Source organism: Emys orbicularis, chromosome 16 (genome assembly GCF_028017835.1).
Source record: "Emys orbicularis isolate rEmyOrb1 chromosome 16, rEmyOrb1.hap1, whole genome shotgun sequence".
Classification (NCBI taxonomy): Eukaryota; Metazoa; Chordata; order Testudines; family Emydidae; genus Emys; species Emys orbicularis.
The window spans coordinates 30,426,142-30,452,498 of NC_088698.1; the positions used below are offsets into that span (position 1 = coordinate 30,426,142).

The 26,357-nt window shown below is 43.2% G+C and overlaps 1 protein-coding gene across 1 annotated transcript; it reads left to right on the top strand.

Annotated features, from left to right (window-relative positions):
• The first annotated feature begins 8,573 nt into the window (after positions 1-8,573).
• Positions 8,574-19,406, top strand: TCHP (trichoplein keratin filament binding). Its single transcript, XM_065417839.1, has 12 exons — positions 8,574-8,764; positions 9,291-9,501; positions 10,366-10,422; positions 11,544-11,612; positions 13,771-13,944; positions 14,944-15,056; positions 15,397-15,463; positions 15,789-15,961; positions 17,007-17,088; positions 17,354-17,539; positions 17,916-18,059; positions 19,005-19,406. Exons 1-12 carry the CDS (start codon positions 8,574-8,576, stop codon positions 19,035-19,037), a joined length of 1,500 nt encoding a protein of 499 aa, XP_065273911.1. The 3' UTR covers positions 19,038-19,406.
• Positions 19,407-26,357: the final 6,951 nt, after the last annotated feature.

The window sequence follows — 26,357 nt, forward strand, 5'->3', positions numbered from 1 at the left end:
CATTCCCTCGGAATCATCTGGCATTAGCCACTATCTGGATACAGGGCTAGACGGACCATTGGTCTGACCCAATGTGGCCGTTCTTATGATAATTTGCCTGGTACTGAAGTTAGGTTTATCAGTCTGTAATTGCCAGGATCATCTCTGGAACCTTCTTTTAAAATCTACGTTATATCAGCTACCCTTCCTGTCATCTGGTACAGTGGTTGATTTAAGTGATCGATTACATATACATACCACAGATAATAGATCTGCAATTTCATATTTGAGTTCCTTCAGAACTCTTGGGTGAACACCAGAGCTGGTGCTAGGCATAAGGAGAGACAGCAATTGCTTAGGGCCCCGAGCAGCTCGAAGGGCCCCCTTATTCACTTTTTAGTATGAGAATTTCCTTGTTTTATACAGGGGGGTTTTCCTGCTTAGGGTCCGCAATGGGCTAGCACCGACTCTAGTGAACACCATCTGGTCCTGGTGACTTATTACTGTTTGATTGATCCATTTGTTCCCAATCCTCCTGTATGGACACCTCAATCTGGGACAGTTGCTCAGATTTGTCACCAAAAAAGAATGGCTCAGGTGTGGGAAATGGCCTCACATCCTCTGCAGTGAAGACAGATGCAAATAATTCATTTAGCTTGTGTGCAACAGCTTTGTCTTCTTTGAGTGCCCCTTTAGCACCCCGATGGCCCAGTGACCTCACTGATTGTTTGGCAGGCTTCCTGCTTCTCCTGTACTTAAAAAACATGTTGTTGTTAGTTTTTGTGTCTTTTACTAGTTGCTCTTCAATTTCTTTTTTGGCCTGACTAATTATACTTTTCCACTTGACTTGCCAGAGTTTATGCTCCTTTCTGTTTTCCTGGGTAAGGTCAGACTTGCAATCTTTAAAGGAAGTCTTTTTGTCTCAAACCACCTCTTTTACTTTGTTGTTTAGCCACGGTGGCATTTTTTGCTGTTTTTTTTAAATTTGGGGTATACATATAGTTTGAGCCTCTATCATGGTGTTTTAGTGCCAGTGCCCAGTGCGCCCCACCTTAGTGCCATCCACAGCTCCCAGTGCACCCTGCCATGCTAGTGCCAGACACAGCCCCTGGCATGCACCAGTATGCTAGTGCCAACCAGAGCACCAGGCATGTCCTGCTACGCTAGTGGCAGCAGTGCCCAACACTCCCCAGCTAAGCAGCATCACAAAGCCTAGTACACCCCCCTGCAGAGGTGCCCCGTATGTCCCATGGAACATAAGAACGGCCATACAGGGTCAGACCAAAGGTCCATCTAGCCCAGTTTCCTGTCTTCCGACAATGGCCAATGCCAGGTGCCCCAGAGGGAATGAACAGAACAGGTAATCATTGAGTGATCCATCCCGTCACCCATTCCCAGCTTCTGGCAAACAGAGGCTAGGGACACCATCCCTGCCATTCTGGCTAATAGCCATTGATGGAGGTAGCACTAGTGATGCATGATGTGCCCCGTGGACCAAGCCGATTCTTAGCATTATCCCCAGAAGGCAGCTTGCTAGCCAAGTCACCCTTCTGGAATTAATGCCATCCAGCACCAAAGGCCTACATGCCTGTTGGCCAAGCTGAGTTAATAGCAGCCAGCACCAATGGCTTTCAAAGGTAGGTTGCAGGCCAGAGCTGTAAAAACTGGGACTGGTCCCTGTGTTCTGTGGAGGTTATCCTGACAACCTGAAGTCCAGGATATTTCATGAAGGTTGAACCTTTTATCTGTTTTCCCCTCCCAAAATGTATCTTTCAGTTGCTTTTAAATGCTGCATTATATGCCAAGAGCCCTGTGCTGGGTCATTAACCTGATCAGGATAACATCCCATTCTGGCTCAGGAGCAAAATATATTTCACTGCTTTCTTGGCTAAAGGTCAACCTGGCCGGGACAAATGTATCTCGAGGCCTTTTTGTGCCAGGAACTACAGTGTGTTGCTTAAGACAGAATTTTGTGCCTTTTGGTGCCTGTCCACACTGCAGCCTCAAACTGCGCTGGCTCTCCCCATTTGTGAAAATATCTGCCAATTACAGCTCCACCTCGCAGGGTAGAGCCACGTGAGACAGAACTGTGCTGGAGCAGCTGCACTGAACGCAGTTCAGAAATGTGTGTATATATGATTTTATCTACAATAGCATCTATAAATCAAACTGTAATCCTAGCAACACATGCTGGTAAAACCGACTGGTTGTGCAGACTCTTTATTTATACTTCATTGGCCCTGGTCCAGAGGTTCCTTTCTCAGGCCTTAATGAGGTATTCTAATCTAGTTTGTCATTAATTATTTAATATAGCTAAATTTTTTATATGGCACATAACTTACTGTCCTTGTTAGATCAGGCTTAAAAAACTTGACATGCAGACGGTGAATTTTAAAATTCCTTCAAAAGGGAGGAAAAAGAGATTCAAACCAAAATCCTGCACACAGAGTGCTTTTTCCACTCAGAGCCCATGTGCAGTGCTTTTTTCATGGGCAAAGAGAGTGCTTTCCCTAAATTCATACTGGGCTCCAGGGCACATCTGAAACAAAATACACCCATGGGGAAATGGAACTCTGGGAAGAAAAGACAAGATAGAAATGTAGTAAATTGTAGTAACTAACATTAATCCCATTAAGCTTGGCAGGCACCAGTGTAGATATAGAACTTGTTAGTGACAGAAGCCTGAATCAGATTGTCTATCACTGCAGTATCCTTGAGAAGCAACTTGCTGAATAATACATCTTCACTAATTTGTCTCAAAAGCACAATTTCATAAAAAGTCCTGTACATAATTAAATATATAAAAATTGTGTGAATGCAATGTTAAGGTAGCACAATTAAAATCAGAAAGTGCAGAAGTAGAGGTTCCAACACCCCATTAACTTGTCATCTCCTCTCTGTTTTACATATATATTATACATTTTACAGTATGCATATGTAGCTTGGCCCAAAGTTGGGTATATATAATTGTAACTTGAGGATTAACAGGTTCTTGTCCCAAGATCAGGCACAGTAAGATTATTGTAAAATTATCATATAATTTGGGAACCCCGATGTGCACAGGTGCAATACTTACACTATAGGAACTCTCTTTATATATAAATATATGATTTATTAATAATTTAGCAAAGTTATACACACCCTTAAACTCAACAAGGCAGATAGAGATAATACAGAAAGTACATTTGGACGTCCATACTTACACCCTTATCTTTCTTAACCAATTTAACCATTATCTTACATACTTAACCATTATCGTTCAGACAACCATTATCTTTCTCATCACTGTCATCGTCCTCATCTTCCCCGGTGGCCATCATTCTAGCCCCTCACAAGGTCTACATCTTTCCACCCTCCTGCTGCCCCTGGGATGTTACTTTTATAGTAGGTTACGCTGACGCTGCCATGTCCAATGCATATTCAATAGAGGTCCTTATTTGTATTTCCTCCCCTTAAGGTGTCCGTTTTCTATCGGTTAGTGTATATATGATGTTACCCTATTAGCATACACATCAAATTGATGTCTTGGCACCTTTGCGGTCGGACGTTCTGTCTGGAACCTTCTGGATGCTGGTGTCAGCTATGTTCTGTGGGTGGCTGATGTCGGTATTCTGGACAAAATTCCCCCTCTTGCATGTTACTTTCAGTTCCCTATAATTTATGAGTTACTTAAATTTATCTGTGCCAAAGGTTATAGGCCTCAAGCCTCGCACTATCTGTTAAAGCCAAATCTTACAGGATAAAAGCCTGTAGGTTCCTTGCATTACTACTAAATATAATAAAGCAGAATAACAAAGCAATGCATATAATACATGTAAGCTGGCCCATTGGGCTACACATAGTAAGATCAAACGGGACATTTAACCAGCAAAACAAGTGCAAAACATTGCATATGTGCATCACAATCAGGTTAATGTTGCTGTTGGAACCTGAATTTCTGTATTTTCTGAGTCTTTGTGATTTGAACTTTGCAGCACTAATAGTAAATTGGTGCAATATTTTGCATTTAATTTCCTGGGTTTTAGAAAAAGAATAAATGTCTTAAGTTGGCATAAGTGCTTATCTTAACTCAAATGATGAAGAGGATAACTTTAAACTGCCTTAAATATTTACAGCACAATAAATACTTAAAGTGCTTGAAAGCCTTACAATGGTGTAAGGTTTTAAGGCACAGTAAGTACCTGAGGTAGCAACAAGTGCCTAAAACAACTCAAATCCTACAGCTCACTGAACCTGTTCAACCATTTTATTTGTGGCTGCAGAACTGTTCAAACTACTACTAACACACATATACAAGTGTGCACTTACGAAAGAGCTTAAGCTTATTTAGGACCCAATCCCCCAGGTGCTGGACACTCTCATCACACACAGTGGTGAGCTCAGCACCTCAGAGGATCAGGCTCTTCGTTTGTAAGATCACGAGGGCCAGGACCTTGGGTCAAATCCTGGCTCTATTGAAGTCAATAGCAAAACTCCCATTTATGTCAATAGGGTTAGGATTTCACCCCTTTTCTGTTTTTATAACGTGTCATGTAGACTTTGAGCACTGTATAAATAATTTATATGAATAGCTGCTTTAAGCCTCCAGACTGACAGGTGTCTATTGACATGCAGTTAAAGCGCAGGGTGATTAGGTGCACACTTAAAAAACCTCAAAAATGTTTTGTGCTCAGTTGTATAAAGAGAATGTATTTTGCAAGCTGTAAATGCCAGCTCTGGATATACCTGGCTTTCTATTTCTGTACTTTTTTACCTCCTTTTTAGAATGGTGCCTATTGCTATTTGTCTTTTTTAAAATGCCGGATTTTGTTCAAAATTTAACAACAACAAAAGCACTTTGAGCAGAAAACAATCCTAGAAATATCCAGCTCAGCAGGCATTTGTTAGTAAATAATGAGCATGTGAAACCAGGGGATTACATTGTTAAACAACTTTCACTCTAGCATGTGTGATTGAGCGCCCACTAGTTGAATTGTGTTTGAGTGGGATCTTTCTCCGATAGACCCAGCCTCCTCCTCTGTCTTGATGAATTCAGAGATGGCACAGCTCAGTTTTTGTGAAATGAGAATAGAAGCAATTCTGATGTCATAGGTATTCAGAGTTCATGATTTGTATGCGATATTTAGCTAAGTGTGAGTTATTCGCCTACAATCCACAAACACTTGTATTTGTTAGTTGCACAACCTCTGTCTTCTTTACAACTTCTAGCTGAAGAACTTGGACCTGTCAGCAAGAGGGAGTGTGAACAGATGATAAACTGCAAGTAAAAGGTATTTGGAATATGATTCACTTGGAATAGTTTGTTCTGTGTCTTGGGGTTTGTTGACTTCCGTTTGCAAGTCTACGGTCCTTTCTTGAGTATGAGCTCTCTGTCCTCTCTGAGAATTTATATCAGCCAGGTCAAAAGTTCATGTAGTTCAGTTTTGCCATACTCAAGTCATTAGGGTGCCCTTCTTGCTGATTACTGCTATATCTGAGCGGTATTTTATAGCTAGAACCTGCTGCAGGATTATTTAAGAAAGATTTGTAGTAATAATATAAATTAAAAGCACCTAATTTAGGGGAGTTTTGTAATGTACTGGCCAGGCCTGTAAGCAAATGAATGAGTCTAAATTATTAATATTACTTGAGAGACTTACATTTCTGGTATCCTACAACCAGAGATGAGAACACCAACTTTTAAAAATGCATCCAGTTTGCAACCTTATCTCCATTAGGTTTATAACCTTGCTTGGCAATGTCAGGAAAACCTGCTACCCATTGGAAAATGTGACCAGAACAGTCTCTCCAGCCTTTGTAGAGATGCAGAAGCTTAGAAACTTGCAACCACATCCTGCTGTCTAAAGGGCAGTGCATCTAATTTGCCCCCCACCATAACAGTGATACTCTTACCCTGAGCTCTTATTAAGTGACTAATAATGATCAGCCTATGTATGTTCTTGCACCAAATGTAGAATTCAACAAGACATAGGATGATTAGAGTGAGTATCAAGCGATTGTTGATTTGAATCAGTGGGATTTCTTCAGGTTCATACAGACACCAGATGATTTGGGACTAGCTTGTTGAGAACACCAGGTTGCGCTCCCTTTCATCTTTATGAGTTCACCCCCACTACAACACTGCCTGCACCTGTAGCAAGTGCTGTTGTCAACAACTTGTTCCTCATTCACTGTAACTTTTAAACCAGGTCTGAAAGAAATTAAATTCCTAACCCTCCAGTGCAAGTAACATTTCAACTTATTCAATGATAACTGCTGACAATAACAGAGCATTTTCAAAACCCAGCACCAGCTCAAAGCTCAGAGCAAAACCCCACTCAGTTAGAGACATCCCAGTGGTACTGCCAGATGTATCAGAGGTATCTCCTTGATGGCCTGTCAGATCTCTGGTCTTAATGGTCAGCGTGTGGATGTTTTGTCATGCTTTGCTCATCATACAGCCTGCTTTCCAAAGGTTAACATGCAGACAGCTACGTTCCTTTTGAATACTGGCTTATCTCCGAAACTCATCTATTCTGCACACAGGACATTGAAGGCAATTCAGCCATTTCAATATTCCCTGCTAAAGAAATAGTTTCAATAAGGTCAGACTCAAGAGAGCATGATTTACTGTCACATTGAGTGCAAGGCTGTAATGTAGGTGCCTAAAATGTTCACATGTATTTTTTGATAGAAGGAGACATCTCAAGTCAATTCAGGGCCAAAAAAACTAGGTATTTATAAAAACAAGGCTTTATAATGCCTAATATCAATGTTTTTTAATTCAATTGAAATGGTGTTCTGTTTGGCACTAAACCTTCCCCTGCAGCATTTGCAACCTCAATTATTTCACCTGAGGCTACTTCATGACAATCAGAGAATGTAGGATTTACTAATGCACTCACAAGGCAGGAGAGAAGGCCCACCACAATGTATTAAATCACTGCAATAGTCAGTTTGTGTCTGCTGCTCAGGCTACTGGAAACTTCTCCTTTGTCCGGGGTCTGCTCAGAGGTATAACCTGAGCCTTTGCAGAGTCATTACTACTATCACATCATGTCATTAACATTGTAACTCCCATCCATCCTCATCACAAGTAAAACTGATTGGAAGGAAAAGCAAAACTAACAAGTCCATCTTCTGGGTTATCCTGCCTGGAATGATAAAAGCAAACAAATGTCATAAATGGTGAAAAATACATTAGCTCATTAACATTCTTCCTGTGTGAACAATACTGGTGTTATTAGCAGCACAGGCAAATTGAAATGCATAATTTTAATTTCAAGATTGACCCTTTAAAATGCAGGTGTCTGCCCATGGAATTAATTCTGTCTCACCTCTCCTTTTATCTCTTCATCCTTGCATTCTCCTACTACTCACATACCTCTGGAGCACTCTCCCTATCGCAGTGAGACCACACTCTCTTCCTTCTAATCCCCCTTGAAAGTAAACCACTCCTTCTACAATGCCCACTTAAATGCTCATCCCACACTGGACAAAATGCTGCCAGCCAATCCAGTATAGGGAAATAGATGTAAAAAGCCAGCAGCACTAGTAAACTGCATTGTCTGTAGCTCATGGTGGGGTTTACTGTGGTTGATCACCATCCATCCACTTAGTGTAAACTCCTGGGAGGGATGATGCCTTCTTCTGTGTCTTGTATAGAGTCCAGCTCAGAATAGGGACTTTACCAATAAAATTAACAGTGACAGGTTAGTGAGTCCTTCACGTTCCTGAATATCTGGCCGGGCTTGTTAAACAATAAAGGGCCAGATTTTCAAATGTGTTTGTTGTTCAAAATGAAAATACATGCAGAGTGAACGTGACTGTATGTGCAAACAGTCTGCATGCATGTGCAAATAGCGCACGTTTGTGCATGTAATTGTCAGCGTCAAAAGGGTTTGAGTGGGAATGTGTGCGTGCAAACGTGTGTGAGCAGCACGGAGGATGTGAGTGGGAATGTGTGCGTGCAAACGTGTGAGCACAGAGTGTCTGAGTGGGAATGTGTGCGTGCAAACGTGTGTGAGCAGCACGGAGGATGTGAGTGGGAATGTGTGCGTGCAAACGTGTGAGCACAGAGGGTCTGAGTGGGAATGTGTGCGTACAAACGTGTGTGAGCAGCACGGAGGATGTGAGTGGGAATGTGTGCGTGCACAGAGTGGTGGAGGCGGTTTGCACGGGTCAGCTGGGGAAACTGCCCGCGCGCACAGGAGGGACCGGGGAGGAGAGGGCGGGGTCTCGCCTCATTGGGCGCTCAGGGACAGCGTGTCCCTCGAAGGAGCCCGTAGCCCCGCCCGGAAGCGTTGCCATGGTGCTGCGCGGCGGAGGCCGGAAGTGCTGAAGCCGTTACTGTTTCCCCGGCGGGCGCCGCTCGGAGGGAGTTCTCCCTTCACCCGGTGCCACCCCGCGGGCTCTGTCGGTAAAGGTCCCTTGGGGGCAGCCCAGCAGCGCCTCGGGCCCCGCAGCCGGTGGCTGCATCTCGCCCGGGGGCACGAGCGGGGCTGGCCCCTGCCTGGCGCTGGCCTCCCCTCGCCCACCCCCGGGAGTGCGGGGCCTGCCCGGGCCGACCCTCGGAGGCTGAGCCGCGGTGACCCCGCCGCGCACGGGCTGGGCCGATGGCGTTGCCTACGCTGCCCGCCTGCTGGCCCAGCCGGAGCAGAGCCCTGGAGAAGCAGATCGTGCGGCAGCGGGACCAGGAGGCCCGTTGGCGGCAGCAGTGGGAGCGGAACAGCCGCTATTTCAAACAGTCCGGAGTCTGCAGCTCCAAACAGAGCCAGTGGAGCTCGCGCCGGTCCTATCAGCAGAGGTGAGACTCCGCCGGCGGGCCGCGGGGGCTCCCCGTCCCCAGGGCTGTGGGCTTCGTGTTCTAGGGCGGGGGGGGTCTCAAACTGGGGGTCGCGAGCTGCCAGCCTCCACCCCAAACCCCGCTTTGCCTCCAGCATTTACAATGGGGTTAAAGAAATTAAAAAGTGTTTTTAAATTTTAAGGGGGGGGGGGCGCACTCAGAGGCTTGCTGTGTGAAAGGGGTCACCAGTACAAAAGTTTGAGAACCGCTGTTCTAGGGCCTCTGGGATTAGGCCTTGGGGCATCGCCATCATTCCCGTAAGGAGGGCAGAAGGACTTGTGCATGCCCTGGTATAGGAGGCAGAGGACACTGGGAGGTCCAGTTTTGTTCTTAGTCTGGTCAACTGAGAAGGTTTTTGGAACAGCAAGTGGTCTGTGTCATTAGACTGACACATGGCCCCACTGCCATGTGTCCTGTGTTTTGCAGACTCTCTTACTCTGGGCTAGCAGGATGCTTAATCCTCTCTTCCGTTGTGTGTCTTTGGTAGCATGAATGCATATCATTGTGAGAAAATGAAAGAGGAAAAAAAAATCAACTTGGAGCACAGACGAGAACAACTTAGGAAACTTTTGTATGAGGAGCGAGAATTGCTAACAGCAGAACTCAGGGAGATGAGACTGAACGAGGAGTCTGAGCTGAACAAGATCAGAGAGAGAAGTGAAGATTTGAAATCTGCTAGAGAAGAGCGTCGGAAAAAGGTAACTTGTGAGAAGTGGTCTGAGGTGTGTGTGTGTGTGTAGGCTAAGCTGGGGTGCCCTTCTGTCCCTCTCACACCTGCAGCTGAGGGTAAGTCTCTCTTTGATTTAAAACTTGATTAGAGAAATAAGTGTCCCCTGTGTCTGCCTGATTCTGTGTCCTGCAGGAAAGGGAACTCGTGATTTCTAAATACCTGTTTTGGCCTTGGTTAACTGAGTGTCAAACAACATGAGAGGAAGAACTAGTCTTGACTTCTTCTTGCTATTGAAGATCCCTCAGCACTTTTTGTAAGAGCTGGGGTGCTATCCTTGAGATCCTGACTAATTATATTCAGCCTAGTTTATATTGCTGCAGCAGTTTTAACTGGGGAAGTCATTCTTCACTTTCCCTCCTGTTGCTACTTCCATGGGTGGCTGCCAAACTGAACCATGAATTGGCTGCATGTCACTGGTGGGTGAGTCAATCCTTAAATAGACAGTTTGCAAAGCATTTGGAGAGCCCCCTGGAGGAGAGATGCCATATAATTCTATACAGTAATATGTCTAAAAATTCTGGGGTTTAGCCTCTTATTGGAGGATTAAGCCTTAATAAGAATAATTCCCCTCCCCCCATATAGTTACAATAGTATATGTTCCTGACATGCTGATGGGATGGCCAATCCCTTTGATTTAAACTGAGTGTTTTTTAATCCATTTAAAAAAAATGGATCTGGTAACATTCCAAATATGTATTCACTAGCTGTCTGGGGGATTGTCTAGTGCTGTATTTCCCAACCTTGATCATACTTAACAGATGTTTTGGGAGATTGTAATATTTGTTAAAATTTGATCTACTCTGATGTGATCTGACTCATGTTTTGTTGATAGGTTGCTGAAGAGCTGCTGTATGAACACTGGAAGAAGAACAATACCAAACTCCGAGAGGTGATAATTATTCACTTCACTAATGTTCTGAGTGTACTAAATCAGGTTTTAGATTTTTTTAAAATGAAGTAACAGATGTCAAGCCAAGAAAAATGGTTCAACTACTTAAGAGTTCTGTATCATCACTCCAAAGGCATGTGCTCTTCCAAATAATCAGAAACCTCTTTATTCCACTGACTGCAGACCCTCAAATGCAATCACTAAAGTAGAAGCACCTCCTTGTGAGGTGAGGTTGGTGCCAGTGCAAGAAACTAGACAGACAGCAAGATTCTCAGATACTTGGCTCTTGCCTTGTACTATAGGCTTAGCGGATACAATTTTCAAAAGAATCAAAGTCCCTTTGGAAGTCAGTGGGACAGAACTTCTAGAATCAAAGTCCCTTTGGAAGTCAGTGGGACAGAACTTCTTAAGGGACTTTGATTCTTTTGAAAATTGTATCCTGTACCACTAAAGTGCTTTCTTAGCTTTTGTTCCGCTGGTCCTCCACTCTGCCTGCTTATTGCTATATTCTTTAACGTTTGTGATTATTCCCAACTAGTCCTGTGATTGGAATTGCTACGTGAGTCCTAGGGCTGGCAGGGGCTGAGGAAGGCTGTACCAATTGCATGTTCAGACCTTGGCAGAAAGAGCATCCCACTGCTGGCTGTAAAACACGCCACAACCACTAGTATAAAGGCTCACTTCTGGGGTGGTGGGCAAATCTGCTGGAAGGAATTCTGCTGCTCAGTGTTCCATGCTGCAATCTGATCCTTAGCAGTGACCTCTATGGCTTAGGTAGGGGTGTATCAGTAGGCTCCACAGAGTCCTATCTAACCTTCCTTGGCCAAAGAGGTTCACCAGCATCTCACCTGAGACAGGTGATCATTTAGTCTCTTCTGAAGGCTGAGAATCTCCCTGATATAGCCAAGCTCAGGGGATTCTGCTGCTGCACTGTGGGCTACCCCAGAACAGACAGTTGCCTGGGAATGCAATGCTTACTAGTTAGTTAGTTCTCCCTGTCTGCAGACCTATGGCAATCCACATCATAGTTTCTTAGAGCCTGTTTCATATGACATAGTACAGAATGGGAGACCGGACTGCACCACTTGATTTTCTGATGATCTCTATGTTCCCTTCTTCAGATTGAGTCAGAGCTCCACAAGAAGCATGTGATAGACGTTTGGGGCGATCAGCTCACAGAAAAGAAGCAGGTATGCTAGGATTGCTCTAAGTCAGGGTTTCTCAAACTTCATTGCACCGTGATCCCCTTCTGACAACAAAAATTAAGATATGACCTCAGGAGGGGGGCCTGTAGCCTGAGCCCCGCCACCCAGGGCTTGGGCTTTGGCCCCAGGCGGTGGGGCTTGGGCTCTGGGCCCCAGCAAGTCTAATGCTAGCCCTGATGATCCCATTAGAATGGATTTGCAACCCACTTTGGGGTCCCGACCCACAGTTTGAGAATCACCACTCTAAGTCATACTGGTACCTCTTAGCTGTAGGAGGAGTGCTGAACTGTAAGAGCAGATACTATTTAGGTTTTTTGGGGGTTGGGGAGAGGAATGCTCATTTTATCTGACCTCCCGCTGGGAAACCTTGCTTTCTGTAGAGACTTACAAGCCTTCCACCTCCTGTGCTTAGATATTAGTGTTGTCAGAGGTGGAAGGGACTGCCAAATACTTTCTTCTACTCAGTTGTGAGTGAATGTATAGTGGTGCCTCACTGTTTTATATGAAGATGGGATCTTGCAATTTAATTCTGCCTCATCTTCTCTGTCAGGCAAGTATATAAATCTCCTTTCTGGCTTTATTTCTGGTTTGTTTTCCTGATAATATAAAATCAGCAGCATTGCTTAGTAGACTAAATAAATTGCATGATTTGTTGTGGCACCAAGGGCACTGTTCCAACCTAAGAGACCTAAATGCAGTACCCATGTGAGCACATCTTCAAGAACTTGTTCCTACACCACAAACTAAACTTTGTCAAACTTAACAGTTTCAGATATTGAAATAAGCAAGGTCTTATTTAACTCTTTGGTTAGTCTGAAGGCAGCCCACAGCAGATGGCTATGTTGGCAGTGAAAGTACAGATTGTCAAGCTTCCTGGAGTGGCTCACGGACATGAGTGCCAACTACAGGGCAGACAGTTACAGCCAATTTGGAATTTGTGCCCTTGTTTGTATGTTCTATAATTAAATTTCACCAACCAAGTATCAAGTGTGAACTCCTCAGGCACTATAACAGCCTTAACATGGAGTCACAGACAGTCCCTTGGGGCACTCTGGTTTATCTTGCCATATGATAGATGGACCTTTACACGAAAAAAATCACAATAATATTCAGGTTACTCCCAGTCACCCCAGGTCATTTGTACCTTAGGTTTCTCACCAAAGACAATGCTTGTAGCCAATCCTATAATAAACTAAAGGTTTACTAACTGAGAAAAGGAAATAAGAGTTATTAGGTTAAAGTTGGTAAACACACACACAAATGAGTTATAATCTTAGGTTCCAAAAAGTAATAGACACTGAGGTAATGTGCAGGTTCTATATGTCCTTTAGGGCTTACCCAGCTAAACAGCTGGGGATCTCGTGCTTATACTGTGAAGTGTTGCCTTCTCCCTGAAGTCCAACCAGCATAGGGATAACAATTTCTTCTTGATGTGGATTTTTATTCAAACTATTGCATGTCTCCTCTTCATGGGGAGCAATCAACAAAGTCTTTTGCCCACTGATGTCCAGTGGATTGTCTGGCATCTACAGGTCTTTTGTTGGGCAGGAGATGACACCTCTTGCGGTATATTAGTATTTCATACTTGTTAATGCTTCTCTACAGACTGGGGATTTACAGTTGTAGAGCAAACACTTTTATAATTACAGAGCACACACTTTAATATTACCTTCTAACATGGGGTACCGACATAAGCTGAATACATGCAGCATCCTACAAGCATTTCATAAAGTCTAAACACATTCTTATAACTCTGCTGTCTATATTAACAATAGTAACATGCAGGTGAGCCAGACTGGTTTCCATCTATGTATTTGTCAGTATTCAGTGAAGCCTAGGGGCCTTAGCATGAGTTGGCACCTGGTCTGTCAGCATCACACAGATAAAGAGGGCTCCATTTCAGCATTGTCTCTTTGATCCCTTTAGAGGTGCATAAGGCTTTGAACTAATTAACAAAAAATGTTGAGTACCTTCGTTTCCAGTTGGAATCCAGGGGCTCACTGGGTGCTCTGCATGTTTGAAAATCAGGCTTTTAAAATGTTAGAATATTTGTATATCTAAAACACCCTATTAGTTGAAATACATGTGAGTTTGATATTGAATTACAGTTATTACGTTAAACGTTTTGTTTGGGCTCAATCAGCAAGAAGCAACTGAAAGAGAAGAAAAAAGACGGTATGAAAATGAATATGAACTTGCCCGAAGGGAAGCAATGGAAAGAATGAAACAAGAGGAAGAAAAGAGGCGGCTGGAAGAGAAGAAACGAGCTGAGGTGTTACTGCAACAAATGGAAGAACTGAAGTTCCGGGAGATGGAGGTAACCATTTAGTTTCCCCTCATCTGAAGCAGAGTGCACTTGATAGCCTCCAGTCCAGGTGGGAGATACCAGAGCAGTGAGTTTGTTCTGGAATCCTAGAAGGGAGAGGCCAGGCCAATGTTATGATTCTGGCTGAATTTGTTTCTCAACACTGAGGTGAAGCAGCAGGGCCAGTCGTTCTAATTGGATATGATGTGGCTTCTGCTAGCAGTGGCTTCTTATTTTCTACCTGCGTGTTGGTACTTTTCAGTGAGATTTAACCTTGGGCCTTCATGTGTTCCTCCTTAAGTATTTGAGCACCGCAATTGCATCTGTTGCCTCAGAGAAAGGAGGGTTGTTTTAGGAACCTCACCAAGCACGGTAGCTTGCAGACTGAAGGCTTTTTTCCAACAGGAGTTCCTAGTTATGTCTCCAATATTCTAACACATTAAGGCAAGAGTGAGATTAGTGTGGGATATTTACCATACCCAAAAAGGAGTCTAGTTCTTCTTAGAACTCATCCCACTGCTGGCAGTAAAACCTGCCACAACCACAGGTACAGAGGTTCACTTCTGAGGTGGGGGGCCAGCCTCCTGCTGGAAGGAATTTGTCTCAAAGTGCTTCATGCTGCTAGCTGCCAATACCTGAGAACACTTCCAGGTCAGGGAGGATTTTGTCTTCTTCCCTTCTCCTTATTTCCCACCGGAACTCTCAGGATCAGGCTTTAGGGCTACTGCTCTGTCAACGAGGACCAACGAGTCATTGAGTCAGAAGCTGCTTCAGTGGGCATGGTTGTTGTATTGGAAAGTACATCCTGAAGAACTTACCCTGTTCTAATGGTAGTGCTGGATAAAGAGAATTGCAGATGCTACTCCAGTGTTGATGGGAAAATAAAAGATGGTGCTGTGTAACTGGTTCTCTGTGCTGCTTTTGCCCTCCTGCAACAACTATAAAGGATCTGAGAATGGATGAGGAAGTTGGAGGCCTTAGCTCCCTGAAATGCTATTCCTTTTATAACAGGCAACAAAACTGAAGAAAGAGCAAGAGAATTTACTAAAACAGCAATGGGAGCTGGAGGAGCTGGAAGAAGAGAGGAAGCAAATGGAAGCATGCAGGAAAAAGTTGGAGCTTGGGTATGATATGGTATAGTTCAGTGCTGTGGGTGTTGGGAGAGCCATTCCTGTGTCCATGGTAGCACTTACTATATATGGGGATATTGTCAGTGTCACTGTGGGCTGTATATGTTAATTTACTTAATATTGTATGTCTAGAAAATCAAGAGCAGTGGATGGGCTAGCACTTTAAATAGACATAGAAAAAAAATTACACTAACGCAGTAAGAATGGTTTCCCCCACCACCAATGCTTATAGATGGTACTAGTCATGGTTTGCTTTTCTGAATGTTGCTAAAAGAGAACATGGGACTTTGGAGCTAGTCTGGTTTTGTATCCTCTTTTTTTTTTTTTTTCCTAGTCGCTTTTTGAGACATCAGTATAATGCCCAACTAAAGAGACGTGCACAGCAGATACAACAGGAGCTGGTAAGCCAAGACCAGAGATCACCTAACTATTTTATGTAGTACAGTCATCTTGCACTAAAAACTGCTGTTTCTACATGTTGATTACTTTGTTTGCGTATCTCTTGTCTGTCCAGAGCCATACCAAGCTCCTTCCATCTCCCCCTGGTGGCATTAGGGCAAGAGGAAATTAGGAGTGGTGCTGAGGATCTGTTATGAGCTTCCAGTCTGTGATCAGTCTTGACATTAGCATGATTGTGCACATTGAGAATTTACTTGCGGCCTGGTTTGAAAACCTGCTGTGTGTGTGTGTGTGTGTGAGTGAGTGACTTTTCTGGCTTTTCTCTAGGAGATGGACAGGCAAATACTATTAGCCCTTCTAGAGAAGGAAGATGAGGATCAACGCCTCCACTCTGCTAGACGGGAGCGGGCTGCTGCAGATGCTGCCTGGATGAAACATGTAATTGAGGAGCAGCTCCAGTTAGAAAAGGCCCGAGAGGCAGAACTGGAGACCATTTTTAGGTGAGTCTGACATGCTTGCTGGAGAGAGTTTAAATGTGATGAATGATTCCCTTTAAGAACATCCTCTCTTCTAGGTTGGTAGAACTCTGTAAATGTTACTTTGTTGATACACACAGGTGAGGAAGGGACCACTAGAAGCCATCTTCTTCCTGGCTTCCTAGTTAGTCTTGCAGTTTTAGAAGGGAAGGCTGATTACACAGAGTCCTGTGTAACAGAAGTAGGGGTGGGTTTTAGGTCCTTTTCTACTTTCCATCTTTTATGTTGAATGGTTTAGCCATCCAGTCACAATGTGGAGGTAACACAAGGATATTCAGGTGAAAGGACACAGTTCTTTTGGCTGAAAAGCATCAAGACCTTCTGGTTCCTTCTCCTTGATGGGAGTGATTCCATAATCCGTCTTTCTCTTGCTGCAACTAGTACTAGAGTTAATAAACAGGGAGCAACTATTTTTAGAAGTAATGGATTGGCAACCGTGAACAAGTCCAATCCTTGCCCATCCACATCATGACTCTAGTCAGACTTTTCTGACAAGAACTTAAAACCAGCATTTGATCATCCAGCCAATGGGCTTTGGGGCCTACGTATGACTTCTAAAATTGTGTGTTGTTTCCTTTGTTTCTCAAGAGAGATGGAAGTTGAAAGAGAATCCACTGTAACCCCACTGACTTCAAAAAGTTTCCATGGGGGGGGTGAGTGGGAGCAGAATTTGGCTCAGTGAAAGCTAGAGGCGTCGGTATGATACTTCATGCCCAGACAAGTCAGGCTGCACAGGAACTTTCCTTGCTAGACATGCTGTGGGGAAGAGAAGCTTTGCAAACTAAATTTTCTGCCAGGGCCCTGGTTTCCCATCCCTGTCGGAGGCAGAAGCACTCCTGAGCATAAGGTTTATAACAGACAAATTGCTTTCCTGCGGTTCTCTGCCTGCACATGGAAACTAGAGAGGCTGCAGGAAATATGGTATTGAAGACTTCTCTGTTCCTGTCTCTCGTTATTGCAAGCAATAATGCTGGAGATCAACTCTCTCTCTCTCTTCCCCCCCCTTCAGGGAAGAAGCTAAACAAGTGTGGGAAAAAAGAGAAGAAGAATGGGAGAGAGAGAGGAAGGCCAGAGACAGACTGATGAATGAGGTGGTGCCTTCTTGACAGTGATTACTCTACTGGCTGAAAGAGGGACTTTCACACTGGTGTATATTTACATAGAATACATAGTAGCGGCTCAGTAAGGCTGGTTAGCTCTGTGCTGGGGGATGGGCTTTTCTGCTGGCCCAGTGTATTTTCTGAGACCTGGGTTAACTGTCTAGATAAAGATCTGCTTAGTTTGGTTTCTGAGTCTGGCCCCTTTCTTTCTATTTACCCTATTTCTTCCCTTCATCCGCCATCTTACTCCAAACAGGTCCTTGCAGGCCGACTGTGTCAGATCCAAGAGAAGATGGAGCTAAATCGACACGCCCAGGAGGAATGTGTAAAATACCGGGAACAACTGATTAGAGAGCTTGAGGAGGCCAAAGAGCTAACTCGTCGAGAGAGAGAGGAAGAGGAGGAACTAAAAACCGCTCGCAAACAAGAGCTGGAGTCCCAGGTAGAGCCCAGGTCTTCATCAAACCTGCACCCCAGGTCATTAGGATGCTGTTAGCAAATCTCCTTTGCTTACCCAGTTTTGCTAGATTTTAGTGCATGGAAAAATGCTCTTCGATTCCTTAGTGTCAGAACAAGATTCTCGGTAACTTTCTACTGAAACTTTCCCAATTTTGCTAGCAAAGGTAGAGTACACGCGCCAGCAGCTGTAACTGGTGCTTAGTCAGGTAACCTCCCACCCCCATACTAAAGTATCCAATTAACTAAGACGGATCTGACACTGATTCAAGCCTCTTGAGTCCTGACCTTCCCCCCCCTTTGTTTAGTTTGGGTCTCTACCTGTGATCTCACTTTAATAGCTTATCTTTAAAAATACTCAGCTTACAGAGCGTCACCTGCAAGAGCAGGAAGAGTTACAGCGCCAGAAAGAGGAGGAGGAGGAAGCAAGGCTGGCAGAGCAGCACTGTGAGGAGTTAGTGCGGCAAGAGGCCAAGCGCATGACTGAGCGGGGCTATCACAGTAAGGTAAGGAGCAGGATCCTTGGCAGGACCCAATGAAATCATGCATGTTGCCCATGCTAACTTTCCACCCCCAGCTAGTTCATGGTGTTTGACAGTGGAGGTCAGCATGCAGCAGAGAGTAACCAGCAATTGCCTCTGAGCACAGTTCCTCTTCATCAGGAAAAGTCAGAACTGCTCCTGAGGTGGGCAAAGGTTTCACACCTAAAAATGCTCTGTTCTGTCATTGCTCAGGGGCAGTGACTGCTGGCAGAGTAAGTTCACTGCCTCTCCCACACTGCCATTTCTAATGGATCTCCCACTGTCCCTGGAAGGTTCAGATTGCTGTGGTGTTGTCTCAGGTACTGCCCGTTTCCTGTCTTTTGCAGATAGTCATTTTATGAGTCTTTTAAAGCAAGATCTTTCACAATTGCCTCAAAGTATATCCCTAGTTCTCAGTCCATGCACTAGGGTGTGGCTATCACCAGGTGATTCAGAGAGCTGCTCCCAACATCCCCTTCTCTGCCCAAGAATCCAAAAAAGCTGCAAAAGAAGCAGGACCTCGTTAGTATTCTGGCAGCAGGAATGCTGCATTTGACAAACTGGTTTTGGAAAGTTTCTTACATGCCCAGAAAAAAACCTGTCCTATGCCAGCTGGCTTCTAATTTTAGATGATAAGGCAGAGTGGCTTCATTCTTATCCCTTTACCGTAGCAGTGATGGTAACCTCTGACACCCTCCCATTGCTTGGCATTCTGATTTTCTTTGGAGAAGTGACTATCCAAGTCACTGATGGCTTTTCATGAAGGGTGTTGTCTTGTCCATTAATAGAACATGGTACTTTCTGTACAAACCAGAACTACCAGCTGCAGCTTGTCCACTAAGGGGCCAGCACCTTGAGTATTACGTGCCTGGGAGTTTAATTCTGAATGTAAAATTCTTATGGTACTTCTTGCTATTGACTTTCTTCCAGCCCCGTGGTCGTCCAAAAACAGCTTGGACCTGAGAAGGGTTGCCCTTAAGTTCTGAGGTGTGAGCATCATAGCATCAGTATGAAGGACTCAATGTTGCAGGCTATGTGCCTGTTAAACAAGATCAGGATGTTGTGGAATATTTCAAAACCAAGAATCAAGGTGCTGTTGTCATGAAATTGTCAGGAATAGTCCATGAAGCTGATGGAGATGTGCTCAGTGCAAATGAAGGTCGAAGTTTTCAAAAGCATTCAGCCAAATTCTCCCATTGAAGTCAAGGTCAAATTTCCCTTGAATGCAGTAGCAGCAGAGGTAGGCCAATGGAGCTTTACTTGAAAATACTATCCTAAGTGTGGAGATGGCTCTACACCGTTCACAGCTTCTAAACACTGGAAGCAGCTGGAAGTGACACGATGTAGCATGTAAGGCAAAGTCGACTGTCCAACTACACTTCAACCAGGAAAAACAATGATGGAAGAGTAAATATGCAGAAAGCTTTAAAATAGCTGCATGTATTCTTGACTAATGCAACCTAGTTGCATCAATGATACTAAACCACTGACTGTTGCCGTTTATAGCGGAAAGGGTTTCTTTAGCACCATGCTTTTTATATTAACCCTAAGTAATGTTTGCTCAGAAATCCCTCCTGTGCTTCCTTATCCCCATGCATTGTAGAACAGTGTGCATGAGAATTGTAGTGCTATAGTGTGTCAATTCTTGACACAAGTTTCATTTAGGCTCTAGGACTCTAAAGATTTAAATAAATGTTTACTTGTCTGTTTTAGATTTACTCTTTGAAGTTTTCTTACACCATTTCATTTTGAAAAAGAGATCCCTGCATTGGATGTGCTTATGACCAGCTATCTAGTGAACAATGCAGTACTGGCCTCAACAATGGATGGCACTGGCTTGAAATTAGACACTCCTAGTTCTTTGAAAGTGGGGCTTTTCTTTAAAAAAAGGCTAGCTCACCCTTCTTCCCAGACTAGAAACGCGTGCTAAAGGGAGAAGTGATTCTCCGCCCCTGCCCCCCAACTGTACCTTTGTAATGAGGTTCAGAGCTCTTCAGTGACATTACAGCTTGTCTCTGCTGTTAGAATCAGAGCTTCAGCCTGTACAGGAGTGGGGTGGTGGCTGTTGCTTCAAACTACCTCTTCCTACTCATCTACTCAACTGCACTAGCAGGGCCAGTTGAGTTTTCATGTGCTATAACATAGCTCTAAACAAAACAATGTTAGGTTAGAGGTTTAGACCCTCTACCCTATTAGGGACCAGTGTGAAATCCCTGGTTTGGGTGTTAGGTTAGCACACAGGACATAGAGTGAGGTGGGGCAGTAGTTCCATAAAGCCCATGGAAAGAGGTGGTTAGTGCTAGTCTACTGAGTCTTGCTGTGCACCTGGAGGTTTGCATCCTCTATTGTAAAAATCTAATCTTGCCATCATGTGTATTTTTAAAAGGAAAACATGAAAGAGGAGCAACTGCTACCTAAAATTCACCAAGTTTATCCAGTACTTTCACCCCACAGAGAGTCAGGGGGTAATCTTCCCATTTATTTTTTTCAAGTAGATTTTACTGTAATTGAAGGCAGCAAAGTGACTGAGCTCAACAGTTAAAGTAACTACTGCTATGAACATTTTAAGTTGGTGCAGCTGTCTCGCTTAAAACATCTACTATAATGGACAATGATGTTTAGGCAACTCAGATTCCACACGTATTTGCTTGAGGCTAGTGGATTCAATTGTATTGGAAGATTCCCACATTGTGCTAGTGGAGACCCATTGTGTATTACAGGGAGTTAGAATCTTGTGACTTCAAACACTAGTAGCAGTAGCTCTTCTCAGTTTGCATAAGTTCAAAAGTAAATCATGAGTTGAATGAATTTCCATATGTAAATCATCACACAGGTGGTGAGTGCAGAGTGAGTTTCAAGAGGGGAAAATGCCAAAGGCACCTTAATCTAGTGGACCAGTTTTAACTGGTATGAGATACATTCCATATTCATGATACAAAATTCAAGATCAGCACTATGACTTCATTTATGTAATTGTGTTAGACTTTGTCTAAGGCCAGGTCTACATGAGAAGGTTTGATGGTATAGCTCCAGTGGCAAATCCTTCTAGTGGAGGTGTAGTTACCAGCAAAGCAATGCTTTGGCCTGTATAGCTCTCACTAGTTCCCCAAATGAAATGAGCCATGTTACCAAATGTACTTTGCCAGTATAACAATGTCACCAAAAATTAACACCCCTAAGCAACATCACTGTACCAGGAAGAGTTTCTAGAGTACACCCCACCCTATAAAATACAGAATAAAACTGATGTAGTTCAACTGAGCACCATTAATTTCACATTGCCCCCACATTCATTTGCTATAAGCCCCCTTCCAACGGTCAGTGGTGGCTTTTAGTTTTATATTGTGCAGGATTTCCTTCATTGCCTGCCAATACCACTCCTGAAGCAGCAAGGATGGGTTATTACAGCATGATAAAAAATGTGACCATTTGATGCACACAGAATGAAGGAGTAAGAAAAGTAGCTGAATTTATTGGCAGTTTTCAATCCTTTATAGTTTTTTAATTTAACTGGCTGAACACATTAAGGATAGTAATGCTCTACAGTTAAGGAACCAGGCAGAGGTGAGTAAGTTGGTATAACTTATGGCCCTTTGCTACCACATCCCCATCTGTAAAAAGCAACAGAGGGTCCTGTGGCACCTTTAAGACTAACAGAAGTATTGGAGCATAAGCTTTCGTGGGTGAATGCCCAGACGCAAGACTGATGAAGTGGGCATTCACCCACGAAAGCTTATGCTCCAATACTTCTGTTAGTCTTAAAGGTGCCACAGGACCCTCTTGCTTTTTACAGATTCAGACTAACACGGCTACCCCTCTGATACTTGACATCCCCATCTGTAACAGCAGTTGAGACAGACACACTTACTGGTATGTAGCTTCTCTCTCTTCTGGATTTGGCCTACTGATGATGTGCATATGCCAGAAGATAGCAGGAAAACTAGGACCACCAAGGTCTAAATCCTTAATTCAGCTATTTTAAATACGCACTGCTTCTCAGTGCATTAGTTACACGGAGATTTACTCCCTTTGCACTGTTTATAGTACCATCTTGTATGTACTTTGTATTGGGCCCATATATCCCAAAGGCAAAGCACTTTAAAAGCCTGTTTATTGCATAAGTAGCAGGCAAATAATCCCAAACAATTTTATAACACTTAAAGGGTTGTACAGTAATTTTATGTAATACAGTAAACATTAAAGGCTAAATCATGAGTACAATATGGACAGAAATACAAGTTCATAAAAAAGGCATTTTCACTTTCCTGTGCAGCATGGTTTGTAGAGAGAGGATTACATTTCTGTAAGCGCAAGAGGGAAAACATACAAGCTATTTGAAAGTGGGGTTCCAGCCACAGGAAAAAACCCACATCTTTTTGCACCTAACCTACTCCAGATATTTTAATAGCTCCTGCCCTGCAACCATTCAAAGCACGTCTACACTGCAATGTAAGACCAGGGTTAGTAGAACTCGAGTTAGCAGACCCTGGGTTTGTTCACCTAGGGCTTGAGGATTTGTCTACACTGCAATAAAACACCCACACTGGCCATTGACAGCTCTGCAGGGCTACGAACCTTGCAGGGTAGATAGCCGAGCTTGAGCTGAAGCCCAGGCTCTGGGACCCCGCCCTGTGAGCCTGAGTCAGCTGATACAGGCCAGCCGCAGATGGTTTCATCGCAGTGGAGACGTACCCTGAGCATCTACACTCATCTATAACCACAAGTTAGGAATGGCTGAATGCTCCAGCATCTACACTGCATTATGCAGGCCCGAGTCCTAGCACCCTCCAAAATGTGGCTACTCTAGCCCTTTGTTCATGATGCAGTGGGGAAATTTGACCATCCGCTAAACTTGACTGTTCAGAGGACAATGAAAGACAGGGTGTGGGATGCTTCTGGCAGACTCCAGAGCGCAAGTCCAGTAGGGCTGAGCCTACTCTGCAAAGCAATAGGGCTTGAATGCTGGGTCTGGGCGTGACCCTCCTCCCTCCCTGGGGTTCTGGACCGTTGGCTAGTGCAATTTGTGTATAGATACACAGGGGGTTAGGCTTGAGTCTGAGCTCAAACCCTTGGCTTACAGTGCAGTGTAGATACATCCACACAGTCCAAAGCGTAATGCTACACAAGCTTTGGGCCCAATCCACTGCTTTGGCCAACACCAACAATGGGTGGAGTAGATTAATACATTGAGCTAACCAGGGTTTGGTTGGAGTAGAGTCAGCTTTTGCTCCAAGTGCCATTCCCATAAAGTGCACCTCTGTCCTACTGGCTTCTTGAAAGGAAGTACCATGAGAAGAATACGGCCGCTATCACACCAGCTGTAGAACTGCTTAGTGCAAGAACTTGCTACGATGACCAGTACGTAAGCAGAACAGGACTATTTAGACAAGGTGCAGTTTACCAACAGGACCATAAAACTGATGTTTGACATTTAAAAAAATATCTAGATACAGAATGTGAAGTGGGTTACACTTTAGCCACACTTGTATAGCTCCTCATGCCAGAGTCTAATTGAATCGGGTACTTGCAAAACCTGCCGCCAACACAGGAAAGATGTACAGTTATTCATCTGAAGGGACTTTTCCAGTTTTGGCACCGAGCAAGCATTTTAAAAAGTTGATATCCTTAAATAAAATTTTAGGAAACATTAAATTACTCTGTATCCCACACAGGATATGTAAAAACCACGTGTAGTGATGTCCTGATGGATACTAGCAAATAGCATGCTGCATGTCCCTACTGTGCTAGTTCAAAGCAGTTCTTAAGTGGGGTTATTCTATTTCATACAATGCATTACGAGTGCTTTAATTTTGGTAATAGATTTAAAAAATACTTCTCTACTATTCAAATCACAGCCTGGTCTAAATGCATTTCCAGATGCTTAGAGACAGCGCTAGATACAGGAGAGGGGACAGGATACATTATTTATGAATCAGACTGCAACAGGATTATCCCTACCTACTTTCTTTTAATCCCAAAATAGTACAATACTTTAAAAAAGGCAGTTAATTACAACATCAGCATCCAACACTATTATGGCACTTATTCAGTGTTTATATATACATACAAACACATTATAATTTTAAAAGGAAGGAACCTCTGAAGGTTTAATTTTTGTTTGTTAACCTAAAACACGGCAAATTTTTATCACCAAAAAAACCAACCTAAAGAATTGTGATTTAGCAAACTAAATACTGCAGACTCTGCTTATAGAACAGTAGACAGCCTCCTACAATAGAGTGTTTTTGAATCAAACATTTATGTGAAAAATAAATTTAGCATTTATATATTCAGACAAAACATTATATGGTGACTCTTGACCAGTTTACCTGTAATCTCACACTTGAATGGTAACACAGTGAGTAAACTAACATGGCAGACTGCATGCGTGTGGTCCTATGGCTTTTGGGGCCTCCAGAGGAAACTACGAATTGTAGGAGTATTTTATAACAAGGGAAGGTGGTTAGCGTGGTGGAAAACCCGCCTTCAGAGTTCAAACTTCCTCATGTTTTTATATGTATGTAACTATGTATAACATCCAGGGTTTATAATCCAGTCATTATCTGATGGTTTAGCATCACTGGGAAATAGCTATGTTAAGTGTTGTTATAGTTAGAAAAAATAATGAAGAACTACAACATATCTGCTCCCTCTTTGCATTCAGTCTCTTATCTTTTCACTTCAACAACAAAAATAATTCAACTACTTTTCCTTTTAGCTCAACAGCATCTGCACAGCAACAGCGAATCACAAAACATGATAGTTAACTAAGTTCCCATTGCAAGACCAAATTCTGCCCTCAGCTGTTTAACTCACTGCAGATATTGGTACTGTACAGGTGTCACTGAGTGCCTCTGAATCTTCATTACTGATTGCATACGAATCAGAACAGCTGACATTCAGATCTCCGGGGGAGGTTATAGGACTGATTGGTAAACAGGAAAAACATCTTTTTATATATGAACTGAACAAATTGTTTGTAGCCAGACTGGGACCTCTCAATCTCATTTTCACAGGTTCACTTGTAATTAGAACAGTGCTTTAAGTGATTATCAAAACAGGTCAGTAGGCATGAGCTTGACTTAAACTCCTAAGTCCACATTTTCAAAGGTGACAGGCACTTAAGAACCCAAATCTCACCGACTTTCAGTAAGACTCTGGCTCTTTAAGTACCTGTATCCCCCTTGAAAATGAGGATTCAGGTGGTTTTGAAAATTTTACCCATGATCTTTAAAGAAAAAGGTACTGGAACTTAGCTAGGGAATACATTAAAGTGGTTGGTTAGCACATGGTGGGTTGTGTATTGAAGGTGACCCTTAAGGTAGGTGTCAATCTGTATATAGTTTGTAGTTTTTGGAAGCTTGGCATGAGAGGTACTATATAAAAAGTATATTTTTCACATTCCACTACAGTGAGGTATAGATATGATGTACCGTGTCAGGCATGGCTTCTTTTGAACTGGCCCTCTTATCTTCCATTTTAAAGAAATCACTGAACTCTTTAGTGAAACTGCATCTAAAAAGATATTAAACAACAATACTGCTGCAAACAAGACAGCCTTAAAGAGGACACTAAAATGGGAATAAATGCTGTGGGAAACTTCAAAGTGAGTTTTTCAGAGAAATGAAAATGATGGGTTGTAACCACTAATGCCTTTCTAAAGTAACATCAAATGTATAGACTAGTGGCATAGTGACAACTAAAAGAAACTACTTAATCTCATGCTTCCTTCCAAAATAGATAAAAGTGACAAAGACCTTGTAGAGTTAACATTTAATAGGTTTGGATGCCCACAACTACTAGTTTCAGCAGACTAAGGACTGGTTATTGCACAACAGTTGATATGAAACAGAGAATATAACTTTGTATTCAATTCTCAGGAAGACTATATAAAACTTCATTCTACTGACTTTTCACCAGTTACACTCCTGGAGCCTTCACAGTCCACTGTCCTGCTGAGAGAGAGTTTCTTATTCAAGGGGATTCACCATGCAGAGCAGTTCAAGGCTAGATTCTGCCCTTTGATATGCGCATTTGACTTCAAGGAGAGTTGTGTGTGCGCGTGCAATATCCGAAAGCAGAATACAGCTCCAAGGAATCTCCTATAAGAACCTCTGATACAATGTTGGTATGTGATATTGGCTCAACAGCTGTTTGCAACACACTATATTCAGTCATTAAACTGGCAACACAGGCACAAAAATAAGGCAGTGGGTTAAATTAATCTTTGAAAGTTCTGTTAGAAAACATGCAAAAATAATACTGAGTTTAAAAAAGTTGAAC